The following is a 13,708-nucleotide window of genomic DNA, read 5'->3' on the forward strand; positions in this document are numbered from 1 at the left end:
AAAAAAAAAAAAAATCTTAATGCCGAAGCCATGTGTCAGTAGCTTGTGCCTATAACCATAGGTATTCAGGAGACTGAAATCTGAGGATTGCAGTTTCAAGCCAGCCTGGGAAGGAAAGTCTGTGAGACTCTTGATCTCAATTAGCTACCCCCAAAAGGCCAGAATTGGAGCTGGAGCTCAAATGTTAGAGCATTAGCCTTGGGTACCAAAGCTTAGGGACAGTGTCCAGGTTCTGAGTTCAAGCCTCAGGACTGGCGCACCCACAAAAATATTTTAATCGGATACTAGTGGTCTTAAGGTTTTCAAGAACTGCACTGACCTCATTTCTGCCTCCTAAATTGCTAGGATTACAGGCTTGAGTCACTGAGCCCAGTTCAGGTCCGCTTTGTAGAGAACCAGCCCAGCCTTGAGAGGAAGACATTAATCCCTGATGAAGGTATAGTCTCTGCTGGAAGGGCTAGCTAGCCCTCCAGTCCCGCTTCAGTGCCAACCAAACTCCAGCACAAGACTAGAAACAAACACACCAAGTCATCAAAATGGTGATGTGCTCAGGTAGGTCCACCTTGGAGCCTTGGTGTCTCTTTGTAACCGTGTAATGAAGAGGACCAGAGAGGGAGCAAGCACTGTGGAGCTGTCTAAAGGTTTTGAACAAGTAGTCGGGTAGTGATAGGTCACCTATGAGGAAAGACCTGCTCTCTCAGGACTCCTTGTTGGGCACAATGGCATCACCAGTTCTAGAAAGTGGGTCTTAGTCACATGAATTTCAACTCTTCCTAGAAAGTCAATTGAGTCTGATTATTTTTGTTGGTGGTGGTTGGGTTTGAACTCTGGGTGTGGGCCCAATCAATTAGCTCTTCCACTTAAAGCTAGTGCTTTACCACTTGAGCCACAGGGCCACTACCTGTTTTCTGAATGGTTTATTGGGGATAAGAGTCTGACTGCGGGCGCTGGCTTTGTGCCTTGATCCTGAGATCTCAGCCTCCTATGTAGTTGAGATTACAAGACTTGGGAGCCTGGCTTCAACTGAATCTTTTGAGTTGAGTCCTGAAAGCATTCAATGGTGCAGAAAGAAACCTAGCTTTAGGCTATGCATGTGTGAGACACACAAACACATCAAAGGTCAAAGATGGATTCAGAGACAAGTACAGCTGAAGTGAGACTTTAATAGCAGCCTTGAAATTTGGAAAGTCTATCTGATAGCAGGCATTGTCTTGGGGTTTACCACCAGCTATGTTTTGCCTGGCTTATAGCACTCCCCATGCCTCAAATTTGCCAGTGGCCCCAGAAATACGGGGCTCAGGTTTTCTCCTTGATATTCCCTGAGTTAAATTACGTCCTCTTGAGCAGTTCAGATGCTTAGGTGAGCTTCTTGTGATTGGTTGTGGTATTAGAAATGGGCTTAAGGTTGTTTCCATTTCTCCCTGTTCTCCTGAGGCAGCGAGAGCCTGTGCTTTCTGACCCACAAACAATTTCTTATTACAGTCTGTTCTTCCTCTCGCTAATTAGCGACTTCTAGAATCCACCCTAAACAAGGTAAAACAGGGTGGGCTCAGCTTTGAGTGAACTGTGTCATATCTGTCATCACTACAAAAGGAAGCTACTAGTCATTTTCTACTCTGGATCAAATGCCTTGTCTTGAAAGTAGACCCCCATTGAATTCATTTGTAACGTGTATCTAGCTTGTATCAGGCTCTAGTTTTTGATCCTCAGCATCAAACCAACAAATAAACCACCACACGAAATCTGGGTTTAGAGGCCTGCCTTTGTTCCTGTGAGGACCCCACGAGGACACATTTGCTTTACCATTTTTCTTTCAGTGGATAAAGTGGACCAATGATGAGACTCTTGGTGGCATCGAGGGCTGCCTGTCAAAGCTCAGAGCCGCAGACCCAACCTTCGGTGAGTGGTGCTTGCTCTGGTAGAGGAGCCCGGCTGACACACCCAAACCCTCTGTCATTCTCTGACCTGAGCACAGGAGGAAGGGAGTGGGGCAGGGTGGGTGAGTGACAGCATGGGGCTGGCAGTGACACAGATGTGATGGGAGTAAAGGCTGCTCCCGTAAGGCTCCCAGGCCTTGTGAAAAGACTCTTTCATAACTCCCATCAATTCTACACAAAAACCAATGTCTCCGATGAGGACACTGAGGTTAAGTGAGAGGAAGACACATCCCCATCCCCAAGGCTGTCTGAATTCAAAGCCTGGACCCTTGGAACACATGAGATGGCTCTGCATTCTTTGTCAGGAGACTAGTGAAGCTCCCGGACAGCTGCCAGGGCAGGGTAAGATGGCAGACCTGGCACACACACCAGGCTTGTGTGTGGTGGGCTGGAAGAGGTCAGCACAGGGCATTCAGGAGGCAGGTGAGTGGCCCCAGTGTGGGGTCAGGTTCCAGGCCTGGGAGAAGGACTGGCAAGGGGAACAAAGTAGCAGGAACTCGACCAGCATGAGGAGACCAGGTCAGCATGAGGAGAAAAGTGGGGAAAAGTGGGGCCAGCCAGAGCAGAAGCAGGGCCAGAGGGGCGGCCCTGGCACTCCGGTTGGATCCCTGGTCCTAGGCCCAGGCTGGTGACTGAGTTTCCCATGCCAGGATGCCCTGCTTCTCTCTAGGTGGAGGCTGGGAGTGCAGCTAGGGCTTGTGTTCCTCACAGAACTGCTGGGGGCCACAAACCATGCCAGTCCCGCTGTCAGCGTGGGGCAGAGACAGGGCCATGCATCTGTGCTCTGAGCCCTTCTTGGGCCAGCCCCCTGAGCAGAATCCACTGAAGCCCCCTCCTGGCCCGTGTACTGGCTAGAGTGGCCACAGGTGGCCGGCCTGGCTCGTGTGGGTGTCAGGCATTGGCACTCCCCAGAACGCCCTGTGAGGAAGATTCTTGGCTTCTTAGAAGTGCTCTTCCATGGCTGAGTTCGGCAGAGGCCCAGCGCACAGCCCACTTGCCCTTAACCCTGCTCCTCATACTGCCAGGACACAGGCTGTCCATTTCCCATGTGGGGCCAGGCCATCCGAGTCACAGGCTCTTTTCTAATTTTCCACCAGCCATGGGCCATGTCATATCCAACGGCCTGGTGCTCCTTGGCACTGGAACCTCCGTGAAACTAAACAAAGAGCTGGACCTGGCTGTGAAGAAGATGGTGGAGATGGCCAAGACCCAGCCACTGACGCCCCGGGAGCAGCTGCACGTGGCTGCGGTGGAGACGCTTGCCAAAGGGTGAGGGGCCTCCTTGGGCAGGGGGCTGATGCTCGAGGCTGGGAGGGGGGGAGAGGGTCACAGGATATCTCAGTGCTCTGGGGAGGAGGTAGCCTGAGCATGATTATTATCCCACCGCCTAAGGTCATCTGATGGGAAACCATATTCTCCTGGTTGCTCTGTGCCTTCCCTGTCCCCACCCCACTGAGTGCCAAGGGAGGAGGTTGTTGGCTAGGATTCCTGTTCAGAGTGACTTGTTAGATTTGATTTATAAGCTGGTTATTCACTTATTTGTTTTTGCAGTGCTGGTATTTAAACAAAGGGACTCAACATGCTAGGCAAGTCCTCTAGTAGCTAAGTCATGCCTCAAGTGCATTTTTTTGTGGTAAGAATCTTGGAACTGGCCTTGGACCTAGAGCTCTTACCTTTGCCTCCCCTTTAGCTGAGATTATAGGTATATGCCACCATGCCATTAAACTGGGGTTTCTTTTTTTTTTATGCTGATATTAGGGCCTGAACACAGGATCTGTGCAGGGCCCTTTAGGTTATTTGGTCGAGTGTAGTGCTCTGTCACTCCAGCTGCATCTCCATTTCTGGCTTTTTGCTGGTTAATTAGAGATAAGAGTCTGCTGGACTTTTCATCATCGGCTGTCTTCAAATTGAGAACCTCAGATCTCAGCAAGGATTATATGCCATGAGCGACTGATGCCTGGCTAAACTGATCATTATTTTAATTATAAGAGTAATTAAATCTCATTATAGAACTATCTAGAAGAGAGAAGACAGCATCTTTCTTAGTGGCAACCTTTTGTGTTGGACGACTCTCCATCAGTATGATGAAGTATCTGTGATCATCCAGTTAGAAGGTCACAAGGGTTGCTTTGGCCCAGGGTTTCAACCCATGGTCTGATGGTCCCATTGCTCTTGGGGCGGCATGCAGGCAGAGTGTTATGGCAAGTGTGTAGCAGGGGAGACTGCTCATCTCATGGCAGTCAGGAAATAAAGTCAGAAAGGGACTGAGGTCTCAGTGTCCCATTCAGTGGTTCCCCATCTCCCCCAATGACCTAACTTCCTCCCTGGACTTCCTAAAGTTTCTACCACCTCCCAGTGTCTCTACAGGCTATGTGGCCAAGCCTTCAACCCTTGAGCCTCAGGGCATGGTCAGTATCAGTGCTACAGTATTAAGAGTGTGGTTACTGCTATCCAGATCATCACCTACTTCACCCCCTTGCTGGCCTCCTCAGCCTCCAAGATGGCAGGCAAGACCCCCACAGAGCCTGTTCAGCTACAGAGCAGACTGAGACTGGACGTCTTGTCTGCTTCCCATGTGTCTGGGCTTCCTACTCAGTGTGGCTGAGAAATTTCTCTTGCTTTCTAGGAACATGCCCAAAGCCAGCGACCTATGGGAACAGATTCTCCAAGACCATCCGACAGATATGTTGGCTCTGAAGTTTGCTCACGGTGCCTTTTTTTCTCTGGGCTACCAGGAGCAGATGAGGGATTCTGTTGCTCGTGTCTTCCCCTTCTGGACATCTGACATTCCCCTTAGCAAGTATGTGCCAGTGGAAATCACACCTTCATCTCTCATTGGTCCTTAAAACATAGCAACTCACTGGGCCCTGACATAGACATAGTGAGAGTAATGTGCAAGTCCCCTAGTTCTTAGGAGTTATGAAGCTCATTTATTTCATCTTTATGTTATCCTGTGAATGAGGTAATAGTTTTTGTGTTAGTCAGGACAGAGTAGTTTGGACTGCACTAACAACTATCTCTGGGATCATTTTCCCCAAAGTTCATTGCAGTGAAGGTTTATCAGCAGCTCTCATGTCTCTCCTACAAGGGTTGAGGGCCTTACAGTTCTTCATGCTTCCTTCAGGACGCCAGCTGGCAAAGCAGCTGGCCTCTGCACACTCCCATCACCACCAGGGAAACAGAAGCTCTTCTGAGGGCTCCAAGTGAGAATCATTAAAAAAATAGATTACATGACCTGATGCATGCATGTAACCAGGATTGAAGTCAGAGCCCCAGCTTGCCAGACAAGCATTCTACCCCTTGTCCCCCACCCTCCCTCCCCAGGCCTGTTGCTAGTTTGATTTTCAGTTAGAGTCTTGTAGTTTTGCCTAGGACTGTCCTCTGTGATTCTCCTACCTCCACCTCTTGAGTACTTGACATTATAAGTGTGTACCACCATGACTGGCTCAGTGTTCTCTCCCTTACTGTCTCCCCAGAAATGGGATTTGAATGCATGGCCTCACACTTGCTAGGTAGGTACTCTATTTTATGAGCCATTCTACCAGCCATATCAGGATGTCAGCAAGGCAAAGTTTTCTCCAGAGTCTCTAGGAGTGTCCTTCCTGGCTAGCTCCAGTTCTGATGGGGGCTGGACTCTTCTGGCCTCCTTTGTAGCTGAATGTCTCCCATTTCTGTCTCCCTCTTCACTGCCCCATTCTTTTGCATCTCCGCATATGGTTTGAGGCCTTCTGCCTCACAAACTGTAAAGCAGTGACAATCAGGACCCAAGCCATCTTCTCTTGATCACTTGTGCAAAGGTGGTCTCTTCTGAGGTCCGGGGAACTAGGGCTTCAGTAGACCCTTTGCAAAGCTGCCTGGTTTGCTAGTTCATCCTTTTGAGCCATTTTCTCTGTTTTTAGCTACGTGAAAGGCATGTATTCTTTTGGATTGATGGAAACCAACTTCTACAGTAAGGCAGAAAATCTTGCGAAAGAGGTACGTGGGCCTTGTGTAGGTGCCTGTCGCTTTGGACAGTGTTGGCAGTTGGCACAGAGCATGTTAGTGCCACCCCTTGCCTTCTGTCAGCCCTGTCTGGCTCCAGACCACCCTGGGCACTGCCAGGATGGGAATGCTGTAGGTGGGGAAGTGGATAACAGCCTGTTTCTTCTTCCTTGAACTTTTCCTTTTCATATGTCATTCATAGTTGCAGAGTTCCAGAAGTCAAGGAGTGATTGCACACCTGGGGATTGTCTGACTTGGCTTTTCCTCCTCTGAGCAGCAGCCGTCCTGCCCCTTGATCTCTTCCATTGCTAGTATTGCGGAGCCAGTGGAAGCCAGCTATGACTGCCCACTGAGCCCAGGGTCATACTAGGCTCTTCCTGGTCATGCTGACTGGATATGGAGCTAGGTGGACACTCGGACATGCCTGGGCTGAGGGCCAGGGGCAGGCCTGGGAGCAAGGTGGCACCTGCTCTGGAAGCCCCTCCCTCTGATCCTGTGGGAGTGGAGGCTAAAGTCCAGGGAGAGGCTGCCATTCACACCGGCTCATCCTAGTTCATGGGCCAGCCTTGGGACTGGCACTTTATATGTACCCCCTTCTGCTCATTCGACACCAAGCTCCTTATTGCCTAGAGAAGTGGACCAAGGCTCAAGGAAAGGCCAGGCCAGAACTTTGGCCCAGAGGTGGAGCAGATCCTCACCTAGGCCACTAGGCTTGGCAACGGTCTTAAGCTGACAGGAAAAGATCCCAGCTCCCCAGCTGCACATTGGGGATTTCCTCCCCAGCCATTGCTCTAGTTGGCATAAAGCCCCGGCAATCTGGGAAGGTGCCCTGGGCACCGCACCCTCTAGGGTGCCTAAAACTTCCCCATTAAGTATCCAGGGTCTGCACCCAAGTATCACATGAAGATGTCTTGCTTTATCTCTGGGTTGGGCCAGGGACCACCTAGGCACTCCTTGGATACCTTATCATGACAAAACTAAGACCCAGGAATGGGCTCCAGGACTGTCCCTTAGAGGTCATTGCAGTGGAGCTCTCTAGTTGGGTGCCACCCATCTGCACACCTGAGGGTTGGCAGAAGCTCGGGGGGTGGGTCACGGCAAGCTGATGGGGCTGGTCCCCCAGAAGGCTTTCATCAATGTCAGTTCAGGCCTCTCAATGAGCAAGAGAGGTAGAATGGCCCAGCCATTCTACCACGTGCCATGCCACGTGGACGCTGCAGACACATACTGGGCAAGAAGGCCAAGCTGGGACCGTGCCTGGCAGAGCGAGGTCAGCAGCACCAGGCCCTGCTTGGCTACAGAGGCCTCACAGGTGTGAGTGAGCACAGCACCTCAGCCCAAGGAGGGCGGGGGCAGGAAAGGCATGGTGTGGCTAGCCAGCAAAGCCCAGGAAGGAAGTTTGGCCTCTCCCAGGGCTCCAGGCTAGGGATAAAGCTGAGGGTGAGAGCCATGGCAGGCTGGCAGTTGTGCTTTGGGTCTGTCCCGTGTGAATACAGCATGCTGAGCAAATGCACCCTGCAGGGTCCCTGCAAGGTCTTGAGTACCTTGGGAGCCTGCTCTCTTCTCCGGGTCCCATGAGCACTGAAGGCTTGTGAAGGCTGAGGGGAGAGCAGGAAGGTAGGACTTGCTGTGGACCTGTTGCCCAATCCCTGGAGCAGGTATGAGGCTGGGGCCAGAGGACAGTGGTGCTTGGTGTTTCTAGTGTCACCTGCCCAGAGAGCAGGAAACGGAGGCAGCAGATGTAAGGCGTCTATCATTTGGTGGGGGGACACTGATGCCTTGTGCCTGGCATTTAGCAGGCACTCAGCAAACCAGCTGGGCAAATAAAGAGGTGAGCAATGCCACCAGGTGGTGAGCGTGATTCCAGGTGTCCTGGTGGCTTGGTGGGTCACTGTGGCTGTCTGCGGTCATGTGAGCAGCTGTGGTCATGAACAGCTGTAGTGTTAGAGCTGCTGTTCTAATGGTTGGACGTATCTTAGGATAGAGGGGTTCCAATGAATAAGGATACCATCTGGAAAGGAACTCATCAAAACAGAATTTACTTTGCATAAAGGATATGCTTGAACAAGAAAATAAATATGCACGCAAACTGAGGGGGCAGTCCACCCAAGTTTTGTTCCTAATGCATTATTGCCCTTCGTTCTGTCTGATCATAGTTTACGTTCACCATCTTACACAATTGGCTAGTTAGGAAAGGATTACCATTTTATCTGAGCAATTAATGCTTGGATACCTGGTCAACACAGGAACTTGTCAGAAAAGCAATTCTTACTCAGGTGGCACTCTTGCATGTGAGTCCCACACTTTCAGTCCTTAGGAAAACAATCTTTTGTTGTTGTTGTTGTTGTTGGTCTTGGGGATTCAACTCTGGCCTGAGCACTGTCCCCTAGCTCTTCAGCTCAAGGGTAGTGCTCTATCACTTGAGCTCTATCACTTGAGCTATAGTGCCACTACTGGTTATCTGGTGGTTTATTTGAGATAAGAGTTTCACAGACTTTCTTGCTGGCTTTGAACCAGGATCCTCAGATCTCAGCCTCCTGAGTAGCTTGGATTACAGGCTTGAGCCACCGGCGCCCAGCTAAATAATCCTTTTTAAAAATATGCTTTTTATTGTTATTAAAAAGGTAATATGTAAGGTTTGAGAAGGTTTCTCAGTCCTGGAGTGCTTGCCTTGTATGCATAAGGCCCAGAGTTCGGTTCCTCATTACCACATAAGCACAAAAAGCTGGAAGTGGCACTCTGGTTCAAGTGGTAGAGCTCTATCCTTGATCTGAAGAGCTGAGGGACAGCACCCAGGCTCAGAGTTCAGGCCCCAGGACCACAAAAAGAAAAAACAAAGTGTAAATTTGTCACAGTTATATAACTCAAGTGGAAAGTATGTTTCTTTTTTATTACTATAATGATGATGTACAGAGGGGTTACATAAGTCAAGTAATGAGTATATTATCTCCTGGACTCTGTCACTTCTTTGTCTCTTACTTTTTTCCCCATGTCCCCCCCCCCCCCAATGTGGACCACGGAGCCAGGTGCTGGTGGCTCATGCCTGTAATCCTAGCTACTAACAGGAGGATGATATCTGAGGATAACGGTTCAAAGCCATCCCGGGCAGCAAAGTCCCTGAGACTCTTATCTCCAATAAAGCACTAGAAAACCGGAAGTGGCCCTGTGGCTCAAGTGGTTGAGCGTTCACTTTGAGCTGAAGAGCCCAAGGACTGCGCTCAAGTCTTGAGTTCAAGCCCCATGACCGACAAAAAGAAAAAGAAAAATGTGGATCATTGTCCACATAGTGTTGAGTGAGCTACTGTGTTTTTTCACCCTTTGTCCCTCCATCTTTGTGCCTTCCCTTACCCTCCCAAAGACAGATCAAGAAACAAGACTAAAACCAAAACAAAATGAGAGAGAAGACCTCTTGCTTCCCTTTCCTGTAGTTCATTTTGAGAAACATTATTTTATGTGATCAGATGCACACTGGCATTCAAATACAATTCTTTTTTTTTGGTCCAGTTGTGGGCCTGAATTCTGGGCCTGGGCACTGTCCCTCAGCTCTTCAGCTCAAGGCTAACGCTCTATCACGAGCCACAGCGCCACTTCTGGCTTTTTTCCTTTTTGCTTATGTGGTGCTGGGGAATCGAACCCAGGGCCTCAGGCATGCAAGGCAAGTGCTCTACCACTGAGCCACCTTCCCAGCCCTCAAATACAATTCTTATTACAGGATATGGCTTAACGGAAATAGATTCTCGTAAAATGGTGGCTACTCTTGAAATGGTGATGCTTACATCCAGCAACCATTTTGACAGAAAATGTTCTGCCAGAGCCCAGACAGTCTCCTATGTAGCCATGTGAATGTCAGTGGAAGAGGTAGCCATGAGCCCTAGAGCACCCACAGCCTGCCCTGTGCTCAACCGTAGGAGAAGACAGAATCAGTGGCCCCTTTGCCATGGGGAAGCTGAGGTTCCGAGTGGAGCCGGGCATCATTGCTGAGCCCCAGCTTTTTTTTTTTATAAACGTATTTTTTTATTGTGAAAATACTGTACAGAGGGGTTACAATTATGCGGGCAAGATAATGAGAATATTTCTTATCAAGCATTGTAGCCTCCTCCTTTGTTTCCCCTTGGCATCCTTTCGTATTCTCCCCCTGGCCCCCACACCAAAGTTGTAAAGTTCGTTTTTGGACATAATGACTCGTACATCTCATTGTTGCAATGGGTCCTCCTGTATCCCTTTTTTAACGATTTGTGTTTTTCCTTCCCCTCCACATATACCAACATCAAATACAGTGAAAGCAGGGGTTATACCATGGGGGAGGGACATACAAAGCAACAAAGACATAATCTTATAAATATGTTAGAAACAATCGCATGAAAGATCTCTCTCTCTCTTTTTTTTTTTTGTCAGTTGTGGGGCTTGAGCTCTAGGCCTGGGAGCTGTCCCTGAGCAATTCAGCTCAAGGCTCATGCTCTACCACTTGAGCCATAGCGCCACTTCTAGTTTTCTGGTGGGTTTTTTTTTTTTTTTGTAATTAAGTGATTACATAATTTCCTAAATTTCACAGTATTGTGGGATAGTGATGCTCATTTAGAGTCAGAAACTCATTCTAACTTTCCTGGAGCAAATTGTCTATCACGGTCTATAACGGCGTACACATATATACCATACATGTGATCAGCAGCATGGGGTTATTTAGTAGTGGTTCGACCAGATGAGTGGAAGTTCTTTGTTTCTTAAGTCCTATTAATTTTGTTGTATCACCTAACATTTTGGATTTAACATCCACTTATCAGGGAGACCATGTACAGTTTGTCTCTTTGTTCTTGGCTTACCTTACTCAACATGATTTCTTCTAGCTCCATCCATTTCTCTGCAAATGCCATTATTTTGTAATTTCTAATGGCTGCATAATATTCCATTGTGTATAGATACAATTTTTGGATCCATTTATCTGTGGTGGGACATCTGGGTTGTTTCCATATCCTGGCTATTGTGAACAGTGCTGCAGTAAACATGGAGGTGCATGTGTCCTTATATATTGGTTCCTCTTGTTCAGGGTAGATGCCTAGAAGTGGTATGACTGGGTCATAAGGGAGGTCAATCTTTAGCTTTCTGTGGACTCTCCAGACTGCTTTCTAAAGTAGTTGTATAAGTGAACATTCCCACCAGCAGTGTAATAGGGTTCCTCTTTCTCCACATCCCCTCCAGCATTTGTCGTTGGCTGACTTGTGGATGTGGGACATTCTGACTGGTGTAAGGTGGTATCTCAGGGTTGTCTTTATTTGCATTTCCTTCACCACCAGGGATGATGAACATTTCCTCATGTGTTTCTTTGCCATTTTTATTTCTTCATCTGAGAAGTTTCTCTTTAGTTCCCTTGCCCATTTAGTAATTGGTTTGTTAGGTTTGGGAGGGATTAGTTTCTTGAGTTCCCTGGATATTAACCCCTTGTCTGATATATTGCTGGTAAATATTTTTTCCCAATTAGTTGGTTGTCTTTCTAGCTTGGTTGTCTTTCTAGCTTGGTTGCGGCAGCTTTAGCTGTGCAGAAGCTTTTTTTATTTTAAGGTAGTCCCATTTGTCAAGTCTCTCTCCAATTTGTTGTGACCCTGGGACTCTGTTCAGGAAGTTCTTTCCTGTGCCTATAAGTTCAAGTGTTCAAGTGTCTCTCCTACTCTGTCCTGCAGTAGTTTCAGAGATTCAGGTGTAATGTTAAGGTCTTTAATCCATTTTGAGTTGATGTTGGTACATGGTGATAGGCTGGGGTGCACTTTTAGTTTTCTGCATGTGGCCGCCCAGTTTGCCCAGCACCAGTGGCTGAAGAGGCTGTTTCTTCCATTGTATGTCTTTGGCTCCTTTGTCGAATATCAGCTGGCTGTAGGCCTGTGGATTTATTTCTGGATCTTCTATTCCATTGGTTTTTGGGTCTGTTTTTGTGCCAGTACCATGCCGTCTTTGTTATTATAGCTCTATAGCAGAGTTTGAGGTTCGGCATGGATATCCCTCCCATGTTGTCTTTATTCCCTAGAATTGTTTTGGCTATTCTAGGTCTTTTGTTGTTCCATATGAATTTTTGGACTGTTTTCTGTATTTCAGTGATGTACGTCATTGGGATTTTAATAGGAATTGCATTGATTTTGTATATTAATTTTGGAAGTATTACCATCTTTACTATATTAAGTCGGCCTATCCAGGAGCATGGGAGGTCTTTCCATTTCCTAGTGTCTTCTGCAATTTCTTTCTTTAACTTTTTATAGTTTTCATTAAATAGTTCTTTTACATCTTTGGATAGATTAATTCCTAAATATTTTTTTTGGGGGGAGGTTATTGTGAATGGAGTTCCTCCCTTTATTTCCCTCTCTTCTTGTACATTGTCAGTATACAGGAAGGCAACTGATTTTTGTGGGTTGATTTTGTATCCTGCTACTTTGCCGAAGTGATTTGTGATTTCTAAGAGTTTGGGGATGGAGTTTTTGGGATCGTGGAGGTATAGTATCATGTCATCTGCAAAAAGGGATAGTTTAACTTCTTCTTTCCCTATGGGGATCCCTTTAATGTCTTTTTCTTATTGCCCTGGCTAAGGGTTCCAGGACTATATTGAAGAGGAGCAGAGACAGTAGGCATCCTTGCCTTGTTCCTGATTTTAAGAGAATTGGTTGTAGCTTTTCCCCATTAAGTATAATATTGGCTATTGGTCTGTCATAAATAGCTTTTATTGTTTTAAGAAATGTTCCTTCTATTCCTATTTTCTCCAGAGCTTTTAGCATGAATGAATGTTGAATTTTATCAAAGGCCTTTTCTGCGTCTGTGGAGATAATCATGTGATTCTTGACCTTGGCTCTGTTGATGTGTTGGATTACATTTATTGACTTACGTATGTTAAACCATCCCTGCATCTCTGGGATGAAGCCTACCTGGTCATAGTGTATGATTTTTTTTTATGTGTTTCTGGATTCTGTTAGCTATAATCTTGTTAAGGTAATTTGCATCTGTGTTCATCAAGGAAATTGGCCTGTAATTCTCTTTTTTGGTTGGGTCTTTGCCTGGTTGGGGATGAGTGTAATATTGGCTTCGTAGAATGAGTTTGGGATAGCTCTCTCCTTCTCTGTTTCTCTGAAGAGCTTGAGGAGTATGGGTATTAGTTCTTCTTTAAAGGTCTTATAGAATTGTGCTGTGAATCCATCTGGTCCTGAGCTTTTTTTGGTTGGAAGACTTCTGATTGCTTCATGTATCTTCTTGTAGGATATTGGATTATTTCATTGATTTATTTCTTCTTTACTCAGTTTGGGCAAGTTATATTTCTCAAAAATGCATCCATTTCTGCCAAGTTTTCTTCCTTTAGAGAGTATAACTTTTGAAAGTAGTCCGTTAATATTGTTTGGATATCTTGGGTACGTGTTGTGATTTTTCCCGTGGCATCCCTAATACTGTTAATATTGGTTTCCTCTCTTCTTTTTTTAATTAATCTTTCCAATGGTCCATCAATTTTATTTATTTTTTTGAAAAAAATAACTTTTCGTTTGGTTAATTTTGGCTATGGTTCTCCGATTCCCTAATTCATTAATCTCTGCTCTTAGTTTGGTTATCTGACTCTGTCTAGTAACTTTAGGTTCCATTTTTTCATGATTATCTAGCTGTTCTAATTGCAACATGAGATTATTTCCTTGGCCTGTCTCTATTTTCTTGATGTGTGAGCCCCAGCTTTTAAAAGCCCCTAACAAGTCAGCCTCCCTGAGCCTGTTTCCTTACCTGGAAAAGAGGCTGTGAGTTCCTCCTGAGTAGCACCTCTGGTTGGTATTGGG

The 13,708-nt window shown here is 46.8% G+C and overlaps 1 protein-coding gene across 1 annotated transcript in view; it reads left to right on the forward strand.

Moving 5' to 3' along the window:
* Nucleotides 1–13,708, forward strand: part of LOC105992708 (tetratricopeptide repeat protein 38-like) — a 27,979-nt gene that overhangs the window by 2,725 nt on the left and 11,546 nt on the right. The window contains exons 3-6 of the mRNA XM_013025717.1: nt 1,818–1,899; nt 3,035–3,206; nt 4,564–4,737; nt 5,837–5,912. Of these exons, the coding sequence (XP_012881171.1) occupies nt 1,818–1,899; nt 3,035–3,206; nt 4,564–4,737; nt 5,837–5,912 (504 nt within the window). The remainder of the gene's footprint in view (nt 1–1,817; nt 1,900–3,034; nt 3,207–4,563; nt 4,738–5,836; nt 5,913–13,708) is intronic.

This window comes from Dipodomys ordii, unplaced genomic scaffold (genome assembly GCF_000151885.1).
Source record: "Dipodomys ordii isolate 6190 unplaced genomic scaffold, Dord_2.0 Scaffold87, whole genome shotgun sequence".
NCBI lineage: Eukaryota > Metazoa > Chordata > Mammalia > Rodentia > Heteromyidae > Dipodomys > Dipodomys ordii.